This window comes from Idiotropiscis lumnitzeri, chromosome 6 (genome assembly GCF_059441095.1).
Source record: "Idiotropiscis lumnitzeri isolate Australia: NSW breed Sydney's pygmy pipehorse chromosome 6, RoL_Ilum_1.0, whole genome shotgun sequence".
NCBI classification, from domain to species: Eukaryota; Metazoa; Chordata; class Actinopteri; order Syngnathiformes; family Syngnathidae; genus Idiotropiscis; species Idiotropiscis lumnitzeri.
This window is the reverse complement of record NC_142396.1, coordinates 16775881-16798318: the sequence shown is the minus strand read 5'-3', so window position 1 is coordinate 16798318 and position 22438 is coordinate 16775881. Positions and strand designations below refer to the sequence as shown.

Here is a 22438-nt window from a genome sequence, read left to right as displayed (position 1 = left end):
ACATTTTAAATCAGAAATAGCCATGGGCAAGTTGCTCGCTGCCAAAAAAAAAAAAAGCTTTTTCTTTGGCCAAATATATAAAAAGAATGCATCACCCCCACATCTGTTAATTTCAGAGAAAATAATACACCACTGTTTGGCACATAAATCTGACTTTAATGGATCTCACCGGCCACGAATCTCACTGCACTAGTTTCAGCAAGACAGTCAACCTACTAGTGCGTGTAACGAGTGAAAACAAAATGCGCACTAGTATCTGGACCTTAAGCTGGATATGAAGAATATCAAATCAATGCTCAAACAGCTGTCTATAGAAGACAGAAGTGGTAAAGCTGAAACATGACCAGGGACAAGTTGACCGCCATCTGCTTGTTTGGAGAGCAAAGCTAAGTGTGTGCATTTGAATAGACGAAAGACAGACTGGTCTTTGAAAACACCAAAGTCACTTTATTCCAGCATGAAATTGATCTGCACAATATTATCCACTGCGAGGTAAATTGAAAAAAGTCCAAAAAACAAATGTTGTACAAAGGAGTTAGGGCCAGACAGAAACTGAAAAAAAATACCAACATAATATTGGGGGTGGGGGCGAAAAGAGTTTTAAACAGTTGCAATTTGAAGAGAATGTTTAATGTGAGGAGCTGCCCTGTTTGGTCACACCTCAGCTTTTGCTGTGTGGTGTTGGCATATCTTTCGGCGGCTTTCTCGCACAATCCATGCTAGCTAATGTGAAAAAACTCAAAAGGTCCATCGGTGAGAAAATGAGCGCGATTAGCTGCTTATCAACGTTTGCCCTGCGCCCAGTCCAAGGTAGACACTAGAATAAGCTGCAGCTCACACGTGACCTTGGTGAGGATTAGTGTTATGGAAATGGGACAGATGAATGGACATTTTTCTTGTATTGTGACCTTTTTTTTTCGTTCTATTCGTGCTGTTATACAAGGCAATCAAAGCAAAGATCACATGTGGTATTTGTTGAAGAGTCCTCTTGTTAACTGGGAAGTTCTGGAAATAAATCAACATCGCTATAGGCTGGAAAACAAAACAAAAATATCTTGATAATGAAGCTCTTTCATAGTCAGCATACATGCAGAAAATGTTTGGGCTTACTCACGGTTAAGCCCCCAGCCTTTCCCCGCCTTTGTTCCGGGTGGCTGTTCTGTATAAATGGCAGCGACAGAACTCGTCTTGGGAGAGAGTGTCAAGACCGCAACAGAACAAGTGCCCATGTGAATGCCGTACTTTTGCTGCTCGACAAGCTTTTTTGTAAATCACACTTATAATTATCTGTGTGAAAGCAAACCAGGATGTGGCAATATTCATATTTCCGTGATACAGAATCTTCTGTTACGGCTTTGAAATAACATATTGGTCTGATTTTGAGGAAGAAGCTCAAGTCGAGGTTCCAGACGTGTTTCTCATGCTAGAACAGATTGAATTATTTTTAATATCAACAAGCCAGAAGATGATCCGCACTGGGCGTGTTTGCAGACGAGACTTTGGCCACAGCGAGAGGCAGTTACACTTCTTGAGCCTGATCTAATCTGCTCTGTGCAAGAACATTGATCATCATCATCATTAGCTTTATTTTAAAGAGCAAGAGCAACTTTCGCAGGCCATGTAAAATGACAATGAGCATAAGATCTGACTGGCGGGGCTTGAGTTTGACACGTGGCCTCGTTGTTTAATCCACATTACCTTTATGTGGATATTGAAATTAAAGAAGTGATAAATGAAGAAATGTGAATAAATACACAATAAAAGAACAATTGGATGCATTTGGTGGAGGACTCCTCCTCCCCCTAAAAGGTAAAAATGCTATCCAATCATGTTGGCGTAGGGTTTGGCTATCTAACTTTTATGGGGGTCCTCGGTTGCGGACAAAGGATGTTTTCCAGGTTATGAAACAAATCGGTTTGCGCAGTGGAGTAAGAATTTGCTGTCACACGGCACAAGAAGGCACGAGCAGTTCGCACTTGATTGTTTCATACAGGGTGTTGCAGTTTCTTTTCATCAAGATGAATGTTAAACATTAGTTTGTTTGACTTTCACTTTTCCAGGGTGGAAAATTACATTAACAATCAGGGAAAGCAGGTTTGTGTGTTAGGTTAACCTTGAACACAACCGTGCAATGCATCGTGCATTTACGAGGAAACTTATGTCGCAGGTACTGCTGTGGTTATAAATTCTCTAATCTATTTCAAATCTCAATATGTTGCATTTTTTATGAATATATGTTTTGACCATGAAAGCTTTTTGATATCGTAGGCTAGGATATGTACCGTAGTTACTCCATCCATAGATTTTCTGTGCAACCTCGACTGGTTGCTAACCAATCACAGGGCACATGAAAATAAAAGACAAAAAAAAACCTCATTCACACTTAAACAGAGTTGCGATCATATCACATTAGTTGATATTTATTTTTGATAATCAATTCATCGTTTAAATACCTCAAATTGACCAAAACCTGAGAATTTCAGCCTCTCAACAGTAGATTGTCTCAGATTTCCTCCATCAAAACAGTTATAATTGTGTTGATTCAAAATAATTTACAAACATTTATACTTTTGTAAAACAATGATCAACATTTTGCCCATTTTATGATTTGCTGCAGTACAAACCAAATCATGAGAAAATGATGATAATGCATTTTTTGCACAGTCAATCCAAGTAAATATCCTCATTTAAAAAAAAAAATCTGATTTGATTATTCAACAACATAATGGACAGATTAATCTGTTATTAAAATAATGGTTAGTTGCAGAGCTCAACACTCAGATTCTCAGAGGTGGGCGCATCAGTCCATCAGTCATGATCATTTGAGGCCGAAACAGTCCGTCACTTAGCATTGAGAATGTACTTACTATGTCACATGTACACGCACACACACAAAAAAAAAAGACAAAATAAATAAATAATCGACACATATGGGTACTCCGGTTTGTTTTTGTTTCTGTACACTTTCGACCCCGATTGGCCATTGCCGCCGCCGGTGGACAGCCTGCGCCGGCCTGAAATAATAAAGTCACAATAAGCGACGGGCTGACCTCCCCACCTCTGCAGATTCCCTCTTTAATGAGTTTTGAGTAGACCTAACAAGAATGTTTTTGGAAAGTGGAAGGAAGGCCAGAGATAAGTATGCAAGCACAGGAAGAATCCGATATTTATTCGGATTTTCATAATTCAATTGATGTCAAATGTTGAGAAACACCCTGTACTTATGGCCTCAAAGCGTTTTTCATACTCTGATTTACGAATTAGTGATTAACAATGACGCGTTCTGATTTACAAATCCGGGTTATGAAAGTCCGTCATGAACCGAGGACCCCTGCTTCTTGGCACCAGGAAGCCCATTATGACAACAGGCGTCGGCTAGATGACACTCTGCGTTTTGATGAAAGCTGTCCTTTCGCTACGACCGTCAACTTCCTCGCTGTCTGATTCAGACTCGTAGGCGGTCATGTCCTCGTCCCCCCACACGGTGGGGATCCCCTTGTAGCATATCCGAGCCTTCCTCTTCTGGCCTCGGCCCATGCCGAAACCAAAGCCCACGTGTCTGTCGGGCAATTTGGTCCTCCCGCCACAAGAAGCGCCACCCGAGCGCAGCTGCAGTATGAGAAAAACTCCAGCAAAGGCCATCAGGATAAAGGCACAGCTGAGCACCGCCACAACGGCGGGAAGATGAGAAGATGAGCGAAGTTCAGGAGGGTCGCCGCCTCCCCCACTTTTATCATCATCCGTCGCTGGATCCTCTCCTCCGGGGTCTCCGCCAACAGGAGGAGATTTGCGCTGGACCTGATTCTGGTGTGGGCAGGAGGTGAGGACCAGACGACTGTGAGGGGGGCAGGACAGACAGTCTGTGGGCCCCGTGGCAGAGCAGGTGCGACAGGTCGGGTGACAGGGCAGGCAGGCTTGTACGGAAGACAAGTCAACCCAGTTTTCCAGTGAGAGATTAAGGAGCTGCGGCCCCGACGTGAAGCCGGGAGGGCACAACTTGACGCAGCCTTGGAGGAAGAGCGAGAAGCCTGGGCTGCATTCTGTGGAGGAGCAAGACAAAAACAAAAACATGCAGATGTTTCATTAATGGGATTTATTCAAAAAATAATGTACTGTCATTTTTGGAGACTAATTGGCGATTTGCTACAAAGCCATTCAGCAAATCACAGATTTCTTTTATTTTACAGTGCAGCATCTCCATTGACATAAATATTAATAGCTAATTTTATATATATATTTCAAGATACAGGAATCAAACGTAGTCTTGGCACACCTGCCGGTAGCCTCTCGTGACAGCATCACTGTAAAACACACTCGTGTACTTGCACGTCCCTTAACGGAGCAGAGGTGCCTTTCAAAGGTTGACACACATTCACAGCCAAAAGTTTCTATGGTGTAAAATGTGTGCATGGGGACCCCAAGTGGACAAAATAATACATGCTCCTCACGTGCATATACTGTTCTGGTTGTTGAGTCTTTATTGGTGATGAGGTTTGCGCAAGGGATTTTTAAATATGCATAAACGACATCATTATTTGGATTCATCTTTTTTGGCGATGGTCTCGAATGTACGCTGACCCCTGAGATAAATGATCTTACTACTAAACACACAGTATTATAAATAAAAAAATCACTTTTTGATGATATCGGTGATTCTCATGTGTTGTGAGAGATCATCACGTGCACCGTGGGAAACAATACATTTTCACTTATTTTCAGTCTTAAAAGTGCCCCAGCTTGCGGGATTATTATTTATTTCTTTGATAATGGATGGATGGATATAAACCGCTGCTTAGTTTCAATAAGTCCCTGCTTAAGTGGATACAAGTAGTGAGCCGTTGCAACAGCAACACTCTTTTCAGTTTGCCCCATCTTTGGAGAAAATGAAGCCTTAAAAAAGTGAGATATTCTTCATCATTTTATAATGTGTCACTATTTTTTTTTTTTAGTTTGAGAATGCTAGTGTCATTTTCCTGGTATGTAGCCCACAGTAGTAGCTGCTCCCCCCTTTACGAAGACGACTGATTGCCTGCGTGGAAACATCTCACCAATGCAGATCTGCTGGGCGTCAAAAGTCTTGCAGCTGTTGTTGGAGGGGCGAGCGAAGTCAGATGACAAGGGGCTGACCACATTGGACCCAGTCCCCCACAGAGTGAGAGTGAACTGACTCAGCACCCCTGAAAAAGATGGACAGAGCAACGGGAAGTCAAGAAGAGGGATGATACTGATGAGAGGATTTTATATCTCAGAGAGGAAACAAGTTGTAAAAAAAAACAAAAAACAAAAGAGTGTCTGGAACTGGTGTTCTAGCTGAGGAAGATCACACGACATTACTCTGGATGTCTTAGTTTCACAGAAAAAAAAAATACAGTTTTCATTGATTAATTTACCAGTAACTGGATTAAGGTTCTGCTAGTGCATAACGTTAAAGTCTTGTTGGTCTGGAAACAAGAATATAGCTCTTGTAGCATGCGCATACCAAGTCAATCACAGGAAAGTAAAAGTCTTTATTCATTTTTCTTTTTTTAAAAAGTAAATGTTTGAATTTGTGAAGAAAAAAATTATACTGCTATTTTGGGATGTTTTCTAGAAAGAAATAACATTTGACCCATTTTTATTCTTCATGTTTTGACTTGGAATATTGTGCAGTGTTGAATTTGAGCGTGCACACATAAAAGCCATTACAAGGCTTTTGAGCTTTACTCACATATTATTCGACGCTATTATTCTGAACACAGCAGTAGCTACTCTCAGCTGTTTCAGGCCAGAAAAATCACATTGCTGTCACGCCCTGCCGCTCTGAGTAAACGGCACTGAGGCTGTTCGGGCTCTAGTTCCACTGCCAAATGGATGTGTGTGGAAATCAATTCATTTAAAACGAGTGACACATTTCACACGCTGGGGTGGAATATTGGTGTTGATAAATTCTGTGTAAATAAAGAAGGCAGCATGCTGATGGGCTCTCTTTGAGTCAGTGCCATTTTTGAATAAAATAATCGGTGAAATGTGTGATGAGGACACGAGGGAGGAAGTAGTAAATATTGAATGTGTTGCAAGCAAAATGACCACAATGGCGCAGACGGCACAGACAGACGCTCCGAGCACGCACAAAACCGTCGTACAACGGCACAACTTAATGAGCTGTAGCTGCTCAGGTTTGACTGACGCTGACAAAGACGTACAAGTATAAATTTATTTATTTATTCTGCAATGCTGTACTTCTTCATAATGGGAGGTGTTTGCATCAATCGTGCAGTGAAATATGGTACCCAAAAATATTAACTACAAAGTCATGTCAAATGCACCGTGGCATATTGGTGTGTGATTTTTCTCTCAAAAGAAATCATTTTAAAAAGGTTGAATTACGGACGAGCATTTCTTCAGCTGCCGGTGATAACATTTAAGGGCGAGGGGCAAAATTGACTAATTTTCAATTCCACATTTGCAAATGCATTCTTTGTCAAAGGTAAGTGTGACCATCACACAAATCTGATCACACGCGTCTATTTCTATTCTCAGTGCCTTCCATCCTTTTGGAGTTTCCGAGGACTGAAAAGGTTGGGCAGCGTTGTAGATAATAAGCCTCCGTCTGCCCTTCAGCAGACAATATCCCAGTCGGGAAGATGACAACATGTTGGCATAATATAACACCGCTGCGGCTTTTATTGCCCGACACCAAAAGAAAGGCACCATCTTTATCACGACGTAATAAAATGGGAGGCGGCGAGTTTGGAAAGATGTGGTGCTGATGATGGCGAGGACTGTGACAAAATAAATGGAAGACCAGCCCATGGAAAAACAGGACAACAATCCTCAATGTGGGAGGGAAAAATACGATGCTTTCCATTTTATGAGACAGCAAAGGTCAGTCAGTAGATATGTTTCATTCAATGCAGATAAGAGTCTCCCCTAAAGAAAGAAGCTGACCACGTCTTTGAACTCTTAACCCTGGGATTTCCTCTTGTTCTCGTCTCAATTCGAGTGATGTGTTGCTGAGAGACTTATACTATATCCGCCAACTTCAAGGACAAAAGATACCGATGGTATTTTGATTGATATTAGTCGGTGGAGCGGCACGGTGGATGACTGGTTAGCACGAGGGCCTAACAGTACAGAGGAGCCGGGTTTGATTCCAGCGCCAGCATTCCTGTGTGGAGTTTGCATGTTCTCCCCATACCTGCGTGGAGTTTCTCTGGTTACTCTGGTTACCACGGTACAAAATCAGACATGGCAGGTGTTGATTGAACACTCTAAATTGGCCCTTGGAGTCATTGTGAGCACGGAGTGTTATTTGTCTGTGTGTGCCCTGCGATTGGCTGGCAACCAGTTCAGGTTGACCCCGCCTATAGACAAAGATAGGCTCCAGCATGCCCGCGACTCCTCGTGAGGAGAAGCGGCTCAGATGATGGATGGATGGACAATCAGGATTATGCAAAAAATGGGTTCATAGGGACGTTGTCGTATTTGCACTTTAAAATAGATTGCATTAAAATGGTAGCATCTTACCGGAGCTCGTCTGCGACAGGCGAACTTCTTTTAAAGGACTTGTAACTTGTTTTTATCAAGATGTTGCTTTAATAAAAGTGTTCAAACCTTCACAACTAGTGTGCTAAATAAAGGAACGAACTCCATCTGGGCAGCTGTGGCAACGTGCGAGTGCATGAATAATGTAGGCATTGTGAGCGCTTGAGTGTTCAGTGTCCAGAAAAGCGGCATATAAACCTCATGCGTCATTATTAATAATAAATCACATGATGTTTAAAACAATCTTGATCAGCTTATGTTGATCAGGTTATGGACAAAACAATTCACACTTAATGGTTTGTTTATGTCTATCGAGGCCAGAGTACCTGAAGAAAACCTATGTAAGCCCTGTGACAACATGCACAGAGGAAGGTGCCGATTGACTGTGATGCATTCTAACGTCACATTCCACTGTATATATAGTATATGTTGTTTAAAAAAGTACAAAAATAATAATTCATAAAAAGTGTCTTGTGGATGAGTGTTTGATATGATGCAAGCGACAAATAATGGAAGCCAATTAGGTTACCGTAATCACGGCTATTAGCTGCAACATTTTCTATTTCCAAGGTCCATTCCCCTTGAGGATCCTCATCCCACGAGTGGGTGGTCATGAAGGCCCAGTCGTTGAATCCCTCAGTGGAGAAGTCATTTGGCCTGAAAGAATAGCGATAGTATTTCATTTCTCTGTATCAGCATGGAAAACAACTGAATTGTACTCAACCAAAATAAACCAATTAATTAGCATCAGGTGCGATTTGGAACATTTCCAATATTTTGCAGGTAACTTTTCACAGAACGCTTCCAAATCCTTACCGTCAACTTGACACATTTTTGCAAATTATTGAGTGCTGTCGCAACATGTTCCCCCCGCCCAAAAAAAATGACTTGATGCAACACATTCCGTTTTGTAGAAGTGTCACAAGTAATTTAAAATTCCCCCTTTTCCACAGAATTAGAATGCATCATAAGAAATGAATCATAAAAAAATGGTTTGGCACTTACAAGGACTCTCTATTCATTTTAAAGTAATCTATTACAGCTGTGGAAATTTACATACACAACTACTGCATATGCATGTTCCAATTTAAAATCACATTAAAACAATTACACTATGCTGTCAAAACAATTGTTTTGTAATCACACTGAGCAAAAAGTGCTTATGTTGCATGTTTTATGTTGATATGTAAACCATTATAAGATTATATTTTATCATTATTATATTTTAGTACTTACTTTTTCTTTTACAATTTTCCCGTTAAAACAAACCACCCTATTCATTTCATAGCTATTTGCTGCAGCGGTTACGATTTTGAGCACTACAAAACACTGAGCAAACCCCCAAGCAGATATCAAAACGTGCTGATGCTCTCGACCAAGCATGAATGTCCGGCACCTGTCGAGACCCTGCATCGCACATTTTAGGTTTGATCCATCTCGCGTGTGAAATTGAGAGTGAACATATGCCGCACTGACCAGTGTGCAGAGTGTTTCATTGTGTACCTGGGAAACAAGAGGGTAGAGCGTGTGCCCAGTGGACTGATGAGATGAATAGCCAGCTTGCCTCTTTGGTTGTGCAGGAGAGTGAGACGAGCCTGAACGTGCTCCAGAGAGCTGACGTACTCAGGCCGTCCCCAGCAGGCATCAACGCTCTTACTGAACATCAGCCTGCTCCCGATGTCTCTGCAGATTCGGCAAGACAGTTTAATGGTGCGTGTCAACGCAAATAAACGTGCCACTCCTGAGGGCCAATATGGTGACTGATGTGTTCAACACTCACCTTGGTTCTGTCAGCATTGTGTGAACACACTGGTGCTGTGGCCCCACTCTGGTCCAGTTCTGTGCTAAAGCCACCATTGCTCCAGCATCCAGGAGACCATATCCGTATGAGTGACTCACTGTGGGAAGAAAACATTCTTGGCATTACTTTTAAAGGTCATTGATGGCCTTAGACCACCTGTGTCAAACTCAAGGCCCGGGGGCCAGATCTGGCCCACAACCTCATTTTATGTGGCCCGCGAAGGACAAATTACGTGTGTCAAACTCCTATTCCTAGCACATTTCCTTTTGACTTTTCCTTTTTCCTTTTAACAACATTGAGATAGGAGATATTGCCATTTATTTGTTACCAATGCTCCCCTTTTAAAATAAAAATAAATTGAAAAATTGTTGACTTCCTGGCTTCTGATTTCAAAACTGTCTGTCCATCCAACATTAGTTGATCATACTTTTATATGGGTTCACAGTAATAACGGCCCTCTGAGGGAAGCCATAACTATGATGTGAAAAATGAGTTTGACATTAGACTGTTGACCTATACATGTAAAGGTTCAAGTGGGGAAATAAAAATACACATGAGCTAATATTATTTTCGCCTCTTGAAAATGTTTCTTTATTATTTTTCCCCAGGTGCTAGACCAGATATTTGACTTTTGGGTCCTTTTCTGATTTTCTCAGCTCAACCGCTGTTTCCCGGAGGGAACATATCATATCCTACCATATAATGTGGTTTGTTAAAAAAAATAAATAAATAAATAAATAATAGTAATTGGTTGTGCGGACCCCTGAAATATCCCTCCAAGGCCTCCCCAAGTTAAATTCTGAGCTCCGCAAAGCCGTCGTATTGCCATCGCCCCCTGTCTGTCACTGTCCTGTACCGCAACTAGCTTCTTGTTGCTACCACATTTGAAAAAAAGAAAAACAGCAAAAAACACTACACAGGAGATGCCGTGTTTCTTTTCATCGTAGCACATTACACGGAAATGTGTAATCGTTGGAATAGACTCTAGCAAAGTTAATAAAATACGTATGTGTGCTGATGAACATATCGGTTGTTGTTTTATAAATCTTTCAGTCAATTTGCAACAATTAACATGTTACTTCACAGACTGATGTGTCACATCCAGAATGGCGGACATCCAACATTTAGGTGACATTTGTACGAAAAGACTTAATGAACAGTGCTTCGAGTACACGAGCACGTGCAGTCAGTACTACCTCTGCGTCCAACGCCATTGATCTTCCAGTCTCCTGTGCTGAGATGTTTGGGTTGGGCCGATCTCACTACCAGGTGCTGCATGTCCCTCCAGGTCAGGTTCATGCTGTCGAAATGTGGGAAAAAGACCACTTAATCTTCATGTCACACCGCAGTGGAAGGAGTAATTTAGTTCCTGTCATATATTATGAGCTGTCAGGCTTGGCTGACCTCTAACTACATAGCAAAAGAAAAGAAGCAATGGGATGTGAAAAATGCTTAAAAGTCTGTAGCCGGTGCTGAAATATAATTCAGCACTTTCCAATGGAAAGGCAGAATGTGTTTAGAATACAAGGTAAGGACAATGCCACGAGGACCATGTTTGTTAACCATGACAACTATCCTGTTTCACAGCTCAATTTTAAGACTGATGTAAAACGCTGGCCTTAAAATTCAGTTAACAGTAAAACAGGAATTTGTCTAGTCTACGCTTCTTTGCAGTAACTGTTACTGAGGCGTAAGATGGTCGTAAAATGGAGCCTTTACACTGTACAAACTACACTTCATGTTCTGGAAAGAACAAAGAAGTTAAACGACAAGGCCCAACAGAACATTTACTGGGAATCTAATAACTGACAGAAATTGTGTAGAACAGTACTGTGGCAAAGCTCATGCTTTTAACGGACAAAATCCCCCATGATATCAATGTCACCTCGGCGAGAAGTGTAGGGCTGAATGATTGGAGCAATAGGACAGCAGAAAGACAAAAACACTTCCTTTTGAATGAATCTGTCATGTTGGGCAAATTTATAGATGAGATTACGGCGCGATAAACTAAAGCACTGTCACAGATGACAGTCTGTAGTCCCCGCCAGGAGATCAGAGTTTGAAAAATTTCTTCTCGTAAAGGGATGACAAATACAAATTGCAGGCATGGCCTATGAACCCAGCACCCACGAACATCATCGATCAGATCTTACTCAAGACAAGGAAAACACGATCTTTGACGAGACCTACATCTTAGGTCAGACATACTTTGACTATTGTTTGCCATTTGGACAAAAAATGATTTATATTTGAATGAGACCAGCGAGTGGAAGAATACTCCAACTGAATACAAAGCAACGGCCCACTGCAGGCATATCAGATGCTTTTTGATATCAGGCATTTTCTTCCTTAGACCCTAAACATTAGAAGATGATAAATAGTTGAATCTCACATTTGGCTGACAGCACTCTTACAGTTAGAATGTACAAATTTAACATTTATTGGATGTGCAGGGTTATAAAGTGCTATATAAGTGCACTCCATTGTTAATTGGGCAATATTGCTTGAAGGTTTGAACATCTGCTTTGAATTTTTTACCCTGACAAGAAAGCTCAAAGTAGCACATTTATTTTTTCTATATTGCCATTGCTGCCTACTTTTACACAAAAAAGCCTTGTGAAGTTTGTCAGGGTTTGAGCTAAAATCACGCTAGTTAATTGCTACAAGGGGAATTACCAACATTATGTAGATAAGGAAAGGAGAGGAAACAACAAAGACAAGCCCATGATAGCACACATTAGAATTGCTGAGAGTCATTTGGAAACCCGCATGAGATAAAACGGGTAGTTTTAATATGCTGTTTAAATCACCATCAGTTGAAAGATATTCCAATGTCTGTGTGGTGAGGGGGGGGAAGTCACTCATTTGCCTGACAATTTTTTTTTTGTGATTGATGGCTTCATTGATTGAACATATAAAACACAACATAAGGCATGGAAGCAAAAGAGGGGGAAAAAATCTAAACTTATCTTAGTTCAGAAAAGTTCTTATGTTCAAAGGGAGTAGGAAGAAGTAGAAAGACTTATCTAGTCCTTGTTCTCTATAAATTATTAGAAATCGTATAATATACACAAGAAGGTTATTTATTAATAAACATGAATTCATAAAATAAATCATAAAATAAATCTTAAAAAAAAAATATATACATACATATATACGTATAGTTATATATGTACATATATATACGTATGTATATATATATGTACATATATATACGTACATATATATATGTACATATATATGTACATATATATATATATACATATACCTATATATATATATAACTATACATATATATGTATGTATATATACATATATATATATACATATATATACACATATATACATATATATATATATATATATATACATATATATATATATATATACACATGCATACGACTTATCAATACGCACGCTAAAAATAAAAACAAAAAACTAAAGGTAAAATCCAAACAGGCAGGCACCTTTACATTCGTGAATGGATAATCTTACTAAAACCTGAAGCATAATTATTAAAGTACAGTTTCTCATGGTCTATATTTGATTTAGATATTTTTGTAGTACTCCATTTCTAAACCTCTTTTTAAAAACAAGTGATTCACAACTATTCAATTCATTATCATAATTGTTCCATAAATGAATACCTTTAACAGAAATTTTACACATTTTCTTTATATTTGGTCTTATCGTTGTTCTTTTAAAGACTCCTTTACCCCTTAAACTAGAACAACCCTCTCTGATTTCAAACAGCTTTTGGATACTGTGGCAAAGTTGGTTATTGTGTTGCTTTATACATTATTTGTGCGGTTTTAAATTCAACTAAGTCATAGAATTTAAGAGTGTTCAATTTAATAAATAATGGATTCATTTATTTTATATAATTTGAAATGCTTATAATTTGTATCGCTCTTTTTTAGTAGCTTATAAATAGAGTGAATGTTTGTGTTCTAAATATTAGCCCGTATCAGGTATGACAAAAATAATGAGCAATATAAAGCATATAAAGATGCCTTATTTAGGAGCTCCTTGGTTTTTAAGATGCGTATAGTTTTTGCGATTTTTCTTTTAACATTTTCTATGGTTGATTTCCAACATTATTTTTCATCTATAATAACTCCAATAAATTTTCTCTCACTTACTCTAGCAATTTCAAGATTAAGTGGTTACATAAAGATCCGTTTGCAGCGAGAAGAACTGGGCTGGGATTTAGGCAGTGGCGCATACTCAATACAGTTAGATTAAACAGCATTTGATAGGCGACAGGACAGCCACCATGGTTGTAGAAGAAGAGTGATTCAACTCACTTGGCCTCCAGTGCCAGAGCGATGATCCCAGCAGCGAGTGGTGCCGAAGCCGACGTTCCCGTATGCGAATCAGTGCACTTTTGCCTGAGGTCTGTTGTCACCTTTGAGACAGACGTGGAAATGGAGAGACACATTTAATTTTACACATCGGGTATTCCACTTAAGTGTGATGGAAATTCACAGTGAAAGATGTTGAGTGTTAGACGTTGAGAGCCTGGGAACCAAAGATCCTTTTATGAGCAATGAGTAACAGGAAAAAAAATGGAAGAGTCAGCTTGTATTTCAGTCTCATGTGCATAGCAATGGAACCATAGAACTAGAGATAAGGGAGGCATTTTTTTTTTTATATAAGATATGATTTTTGCTTCTTTGTGGTTTTGAAACATTCTGCAGTGCTCACAGATGACAACGTTATCAAACAAAGCCCATTCACATCACGCATTTTATTTAATAAGAAGCTGTGTGCAAATTTCTGACGGCGAACATACAGTATACGGTTTCAGAATTTACGAAGTGTGACCGAAGTGTTTCCACTGGTCACAGTAAAATTCACGCATTGCTGGTGAAATGTTATCAAGCCACGCACAAACAACAGTCATGACACCATTCAATTCAAGAATAGAAGTTCCCTAGATGACAAAGATGTGCATGACAAGGATTGTCACGTCTTCCGTTTTTCAAAGGTTGGATTTTACGCTTTTTTCTTTTTTTTTTTTTTTTTAAATTGTGGTGGTCTATTTTTTTAGAAAAAAAAAAGAGAAGCAAGAGTAAGAAAAAAAAAAGAAAACATATTAGCCAGGAGTACTTATGGTAATTATGGAGGGGACTGTATGGTTCAAGCTATTATTATGTTCAAGGGCTGGGTGGTGTGGACAAAAGTTCATTTCTTGATATTCACGCCTGATATGTCAAAAACGATAAGTTAATGATATTAATAAGAAAACTAAGCAGTTGTCACCGAAATAGTGCGTGGGCGCTTATCATCACAGTGTGGGTTGCGTACTGAAAGGTGAGACTTGCTCCCATTCAATCAAATGGACCGGCTGCACGGACAGTTAGCGCATTTATGAAATCATAAATAAATTAATTATTGTTGCAAAACACCATCTGTGTTTTATATGTGTCGTTCTATGGCTTGATGGCGCACAGCTGTTTCTCGCTTATGACACGGAAAAAGCGTATGTGCTGTGCATTTGCATTTTTGTGCGCATGGGTGTGTCTGGGAGCTGTTTCAAGTAACGGAGAACGCGCATGATGAAATCAATGATCAAACATGTTTTCTGTCGTCTGTACCTCACTCGAATCATGTTTTCCAAGCATCTGTCAATATCCCCAGCTACATTTTGTTCATCATGGTTGTGGAAAAAAATCAGACGAGGATAGATTTTGAAGGGATGTCAGGTATACTAAATGTCCTACTCCTGTCATTTTGAAGGAATAAAAATGATGTGATCTCTGGCGAAGAGAAAGCCAATGCTATCAGTCCAAAGAGAAACAAAAGAGGACACCGACGTATTTGTGTTGGCTGCCTGCAGCATGCCTCTCCTTAGAGAGCATCGGTAGTTATCTGTCCGTTGTCCCTGAGGCAAGCGTTCAAGGAGGCATGCTGCCATTGCTCAGTCATTGTCAGCTTTGCTTCCTGTGTGTTCCATATCCGTCACTCCTATTTTGACAGCAGAGAGACTCCCTTAATGTTGAAGAAGGATTGATTCTGGATGTGCGAACGTACAACTTGATACACGATGCATCATTTTGACATTTATCCTGTTCTTCTCGTTTCTGTTCATTTCAACACCAAATCGGGAGACTTTCAATTGGTGTATATATTGGCGTACACCTACTATCTGTTTTTCCCCAGGGTTTCCAGAGCTGAAGGTGGTGGCGAGCGTGGACGAGCAAGGCTCGCTGTACCATGGCACATTTCCAGACTGTGTGGTGCTGCTGATGGACAATGTGTAGATGCTGTTGGTGTAGCCGTCACAGTTGCAGTTGTCCTGCTCTCTGCCGCCGTTTCCCGAAGCCCACACAAAAATGGAGCCCAGTCCACCACGTCCCTGAGGTAAAAGAAAGAATGAACAGATAATTCCAAATGACTGCACAATTCATGATGTAAGACAGAGAGACCGCAGATTATTTCCCGCTAGTTAGTTACATGTTGTCTTTCAGAAACTGAGCTTTGGAGCTCTTCTTATCTTCTCACGTTAGACGAAAAAAAAAAAGCTGAATTTTTATAAGCCAGATAAATGCCAAAACGATAGCTGCCAATGAGACAGTTTTGTTCCAATCTCCTAAAGCACAAACAGTATATCAACCATTCAATCTCATTCTGTGTGCACTTTACAAGCAGTCTAACAATCATGAGCTGATTTATGTCTCATAATAAGAATATGACAGAAGTGACAAATTATGTCCTTTGTCAGTTTAAAGAGTGCATTATTTCAAGACACACCAGGAATTTGATCTTGTATCTCGTATCTATTGGGACTTATTAGTGAAATGCCCTTCAACAAAGACTGCTTACTTTTGATTTTCAGAATCAGTTTTTGAAATATCTCGCTTTAAAGGCATGGCGTGGTCTTGCCCTTTCACACACTGATGGCCTGATTTCTCTCCATATGTAGCACGTGATAGCTGCAGGTCTATAGACTAGTTCTGTCCCTTTTGGCTGTGATGGAATAAAACAGAGGGGACATCTGCCCTTTGTCAAAATGCTCTTGAGTTATGTATGTTGTTTTTTTTTAAGACAATCTCATCTACTCATGTGAAATCATTAGTTCTTGTATCTCAGACAAACTATTGTTAGTCATTTACCTGACATGTTACGGCGAGCGTCTTTCGCCTTCTTCTGAGTGTCACATGATGTTGTGGTGTGACAGTTGATGTTCAAAGAAGACGTGACCCACCAGTCAATTTTGACAGGTGGGTCACGCGTTCCGCCGTCCGTTCGCCTCCTCCAGGATGCGACTCCAGGTGGTAGAGAGCATGTATGCTCCCTCCTTCCTGTTGGTGGAGGAAGTGAGGATCCAGGAGCATCAACAGGAGCGAGGGAGCATACATGCTCTCAACCACCTGGAGTCGCAACCTGGAGGGGGCAAACGGACAGTGGACGTAGCATAGAATTGCTGGCTGTTTGTTCATACAATTAATGTGATGCACTGACTCGAGGCTACAGTGTATTTCACAAAGCATGTTCTAATTCTTTCTGCCACTCTTTAAATGTAGCATACAAGCTGCTCAAGTTTCAATAACCTGTCTTCTTATACATCCGTTGACTGGCAACACTATGACCACAAGAGGAATGAATACAAGGGATGAAAAGACTGTAAAAAAAAAAAAAAAAAAAAATGGTTATTATTGTACTTTCCAGTGGTGGAGACTGGCACTGCATCATACTGAGAACCATTTCCAATGTTTTGACATTCTTGTGTCGATAAATACTATTCAAAATTTCTGCCTTTACGAGGAAATTAAATCTATGCCCCCCAAAAAATGTCATAACTCCATCGCAATCGAAGAAAGAGAGAAAATGTTTGACCACAATTGAGACACAACGTTTTATGCTTGGGAACCCACATTATTGCCTGGGTTTATATTGTTAGAAATAGAAATATATTATGGTTGGAAATGTACACTACTGGATTAGTGTAGTACAGTCATTTAATATCCAAACGGTACGATTTAATAGGGATAAAGTGGACAAGTGGCAGAGTAAAATGTAACTGCTCAATAGCAAAAATAAATCAATAAATACAATACAATCTCAGTCTGTGGGCTTTTTGAAACATTAGACACTATACAATTAAAGTAGAGTGGAAGTAGAAAACTCGGACACCAAGGGTTTGATTTACTAAATGTAAAGCAAACGCAGGCACAAACTTGATTGCTCATGCAAACAAATGTGGAAGCTGATCATCTAACCGGGTGCAACCAGGACTCTGACTGCCAAATGAGCAGCAATAATCCGATCTGGGAGGAGTATATGCAAATAGACCAATTTAGTATGCTCATTGTGATTTATCAAACCGGAGACAATTTGCAATGGTTGATTAGGCAACTTCTAATAGTGCGCTTGAAAGGCTGGAACAAACCAGGACACCACACAGTGCCAGCGCAGTGCAGGAAAAATGAGAGGCAGCGGGGAGGACGTTTTTGCTTGGATAAACGTTTTTTTTTAAATGCCAAAAATAAACAATGTCATGACATATTGTCTAGTCAGCAATGCAATTTTGGAGCTTCTGAATGATCTAAGCCCTGACTTGGAGCCAGTCTCATTCAGTAGTCGTACCATATCCGCTATGATAAAACTCCTTTCAACTTGCATTCCATTAGCTGCTGGGTGATTCGAGTTCCTGGCTGGCCTCTCCGAGAGCAGTTTTTGGGGGTTTGTGTGTTTTAAATACAATCCCACGGCGGGTACATGCAATTCACATAGCGTTAAAACAAACAAAATTTTCAGAGTGGTTGCGTTCTTTTCTGTCACTAAATTGTTTGCCTCCTCTACTTTCAATTCCTTCACTACAAACTTCGGTCTGCACTTGCAGGGCCCTCGTTACTGTATACTGTATCAAATTAAAATACTGAGATCTGTACCGAATAATGAATAAACAGCCATTTACAATACCAACACCAATGCTTTAAGTTCACATTTTCTTTAATGTAACATTTAGCCTCAACCAGATAATTCCAGGAGATATTTATTTATTTATTTTTAGATTTAATACAGTTTGTTGATACAAGATGAAAACCTAAGGCAATTAATGAGAGTCAATTAGAACCAAGAAATAAATACGGTACTACAAACAACAAAGGCAAGATTTCTGTTAAAAAAACTTGTCGCTGACTAGCTGTATGAATTAAACCGTAATAGGAGTCTGTCAGAGCTGGCGTTAATACAATACAATACAATACTGTCAGCTTCAGTTGATTGCATTCTTCTGGCTAACGTTGACCTTGCTAGAAGACAATATCAAGCAAGCCTACTATAATTAATGTTATTTATATACGGGGCAGCTGAAATGTTTTATATTCATCGTCATTGCTCTCTATTGCCTTTACAAATGTCAATATGTTAGGAATAGAACAAGTCCAGCTGAGCTGTAGTCTTAGTGCCTGGTCAGTGGTCAGGCTTTTAAATATGATCAAAGAAGGTTCTCATTAATAGGAATGCGCAAAAATAAAATGGATTCACTCAATTTTCACGATTTTTCAAAAAGCTAAGGTGAAGCTACAACTTTCCTCCAGTAGATGGCAGTCCGGAGCCAATTTGTTGTGGAGTCAGCAATCAGCTGAGTCACACACGTCATCTGAATGAGCCAGAAAGAGTGACTGACTTTCATTAGGCTCCATTGATTGAAGCACGTGTTTCAAGTTACGCATTGTTTGTGGTTTACATTGTTTAGAATTGTACTAAAATGTTAACATACAAGAAACAATGTCTTGTTTGAGAAAATTGCAATAACCGTGATATTGAATCGCAAATCACAGTATTATCAATAATCGTGATATAAATCTAAATCTAATATAAATCCACACACACTATGGGATGACCCTCCCCAACCCCACCCGGGATTATTTGGTTTATTTAGACGCCAATTACTGCCGTGCTCCAGTCCATTTATTGTTCCGCATCAATGACTGCTGCTCGATGCTTCATTTCTCATGAGTGAATTTGGCTGCACCCATCAGTTCTTATATTGCATTGGAAAACAATCATATTAGCCTGAGACAATATTCTCATATAACCTTCAAGGACTAGTCAAAGGACAACTGCTAGCACGTGCAGTACAATTCAGGCCAATTCATGGAGCAAAAACTATATTTCTGTACATTAACATTTTTGGAACTCTCTTGTTGAAGTAGTAATTGCAAGGATATTATTATTATTATGGGGGGGATGGTCAATTCCTTTTTTAAGGGAGAAAACTGTTGTCCAGGGCAACACCGTGCTAACTGCAACTGTGGTCAATATGACTTTACAATCTTTACAAACCGCAGTGATTGGATTCAAATCATTTGGACATGGTATATAAGTAAGTAAACCTTTATTTATATAGCAAATCCCACAATTACAAAGCGCCTCACTGCCTCATACAGAGCAAAACTGAGACAAAATGCACAAACAGTTAAAATGGACAAACATGATGGCAAATTCCACAAAGATGCAAACATGACACAGAGCGAATTCAAGTACAATAAACGGATGGTCTTTGCAAAGGTTTGACAACACGAGTTGGGGAAAAGAATGAAAATGCGCAGTCACGTCTTGATTTGTGGTCTATGTCAGGGATAGATAAAAGGCCAAGATTTGTGGATTGAAGAGGTTGTGTAGAGGAATGAGGAATGAGGAACTCAGAAATGTAGCTGGGTTGAAGTCATAAGGTAACCTATATTAAACAGGATCTGCTAGTTTATTCTGAATTAGATAGAAGCCAATGGTGGGATACAATTACACAGGTAATGGGAACACCGACTAGTTTTTGATAGAAGTCTCGCTTCTATATTTTGGATGAGCTACAAGTGTTTTACAAAAGACTGCCTGAGGCAGGTGGTGAGGGAGAACATCAATGTGTGGATTCATTATTAAAGAAAGGGGGAAGGTGTTGTTATATTGGAATTAGGAAACTTGAAGCAAAATTATAAATGGACGTATTGGAATTACATATACAGTATTACATATAAACATTATCACATTATCTGATCAACATTCACAAAAATCATGTCTGCAGTGTGTATCAAATATACTAATGTTTTAAATCCTGCCGTTCCATTCACGATGCAGGAAATGAGCACTTTGCCAACATGAAAACCACTGTAGTTATTGCTGAACATTGCTTTTTTTTCTAAGTTTTTTTTAAATTAAGGTGTTAAATCAGCATCACTGACGACACAACAGTTGCTATTGCCTGTTTGTACTGCGCTCGCAATTCAAAATAAAATCACTGTATAAAAAATAAAATAAAGAAAAAAAAAAAGCACTTTCATTCTGTTTTGACTTAATGAAGACTGCGAGTTCTGGTTCCAGACTGTGGACAGGCAGGACGTGGCCATAATACCCAATTGCTAAAGTTTTTGCTCACAGTGAAAAGTATTATTTCCTCAATACGGTAGTTAATTTAGCAGCACTCTTCTTGTAGCAAGTGAAGCAAAACTGAATGCACAGCTTAGGTGCATTTTGCAGAGGTATTGTCAATGTTTGTGGACTGAAGAAGACCAACGATACATAAGCTGATGCAAAGAAATGTTGTCAAACAGCCAGCCTTACTATCGACAGGACCATCTGCTGATAGGTCACCACAGAATCCTCTCATTAGTGCGACACAATAAACTAAACACGATGGGAACACGATCAATTTAAAAAAAAAAACACGGAAAGAGTTTAATTCTTGTTGTGTATAGTTGTGTTGGTAAACATGAGCAGAAAATACAAAACAGTGTCAGGTTTATTTTGTTGTTGAATTTGTTGGTTGATTACACTGGATCATACAAGTCTGATGTCACCTTGCTTTGACATCACAATGTTCAGATAGTGAGCCTCCATATCCCATCGAACAAATACTGCACTTGTTGTTCCAGTCATCTTTAAAATACAAGTCCAAAAATGATAGTCAGACTGACCTTGGTGATTCCCTGCTGGAACGCCTCCTTGGCCAGCTTAGCAGGGCCGTCCAGTGATTTGCCGTCATCTTCTGGGCCCCAGCTGGCGCTGTATATGTGAATGTACTGGGGGTTGAGACCAAGAGAGTGGGCCTCTACCACATCTGTCACCTCGCCATCCAACATACGGACTCCTGTTTAATGCACACACAGAGCAGCTCATATTAGGTCAACGGCGTAAGATGTGAGAGACGGAGGCAAGAGAACAGCAGCATAAATTATAGGCTCAGAAGGTTCAAAATGGAGAGGAAAAAAAACATGGGGCAAGCAGGCAAAGCGTCTCATCAGCAGAAATACCAAGCCCAATTACCGTCTGCAATGATAGGAATAAACAAGTGAGGTGGAGGAAAAGAAAAAAAACAAGATTCCCACTTTTAACAAGCACATAAATGTGCTCACACATCTGACGGACACCCAACTGAAAAATAAGATGTGAGTTCAGAGAGCCTGCATCAGAATGGAGTGTCCACGGGGCAGAACCAAAATGACACCTTTAATCACACCTAAAGACGCCACTACCTGAGCGTTTGATGTGAGCAGCCTCAGATCAGTCCAGTGAACATTAATGGCAGTAGAGAGGTGTGAAATGAACCACCTTCAAATGAAGTCTATTACTGGGACTAGACCCGCGGACCCGAGACAAGACAGACATCCACATTAAGGCTTTAATAATCGATTCCAGACAACCCGCTGAGTCGCTCCAGCAGGTATGCGCACAGATCAGTAGTCTTGCTGCAGGAGGAGATTTGGCGTGAAAATGTTTGAATGCCAAGTAACAAATAGTGATTTTCTTTTCTGGTCATCATTATGTGCAGACTCCATTTCAGCAGTAATTATAATCAGTGTCGTTACAATTCTCTTTGACTTCCTGTAGCTCAGTGACACAAACACTGCTGTGTCAGTTCCCAGAAGCGTTGCTAAATCCGGGTGATTGAACGTTTGTGTCAAATATGAATCGAGCCAACTAATGTCAGCTGCAGTGTTTAAACACTTATCACTTAAAATTGCGCAGCAAGAATACAAGCATTAAAGTGTCCCCAATTGTACCCGTGAAGCAAAACACAGCAGCTCGTTAGCAAGCTCGAAGGACATGGACAAATTCACAGAGGATTAATTCCTGAAAAGCAGTTATCAACTAGCACCACAAAGCAGG

At 39.9% G+C, this 22438-nt stretch overlaps 1 protein-coding gene across 2 annotated transcripts in view; it reads right to left on the bottom strand.

The window, feature by feature from the left end:
* Positions 1-529: 529 nt before the first annotated feature.
* The window catches only part of furinb (furin (paired basic amino acid cleaving enzyme) b), a 70842-nt gene continuing 48933 nt past the window's right edge, over positions 530-22438 (bottom strand). For both annotated transcript variants that reach the window (XM_088298825.1, XM_088298826.1), the window contains 9 exons: positions 21247-21419; positions 15474-15686; positions 13633-13733; positions 10522-10625; positions 9305-9422; positions 9028-9207; positions 8054-8181; positions 5049-5177; positions 530-4040 (listed from right to left, as the gene is read on the bottom strand). In XM_088298825.1, the coding sequence (XP_088154951.1) occupies positions 3376-4040; positions 5049-5177; positions 8054-8181; positions 9028-9207; positions 9305-9422; positions 10522-10625; positions 13633-13733; positions 15474-15686; positions 21247-21419 (1811 nt within the window). In that variant the 3' untranslated portion in view covers positions 530-3375. The remainder of the gene's footprint in view (positions 4041-5048; positions 5178-8053; positions 8182-9027; positions 9208-9304; positions 9423-10521; positions 10626-13632; positions 13734-15473; positions 15687-21246; positions 21420-22438) is intronic.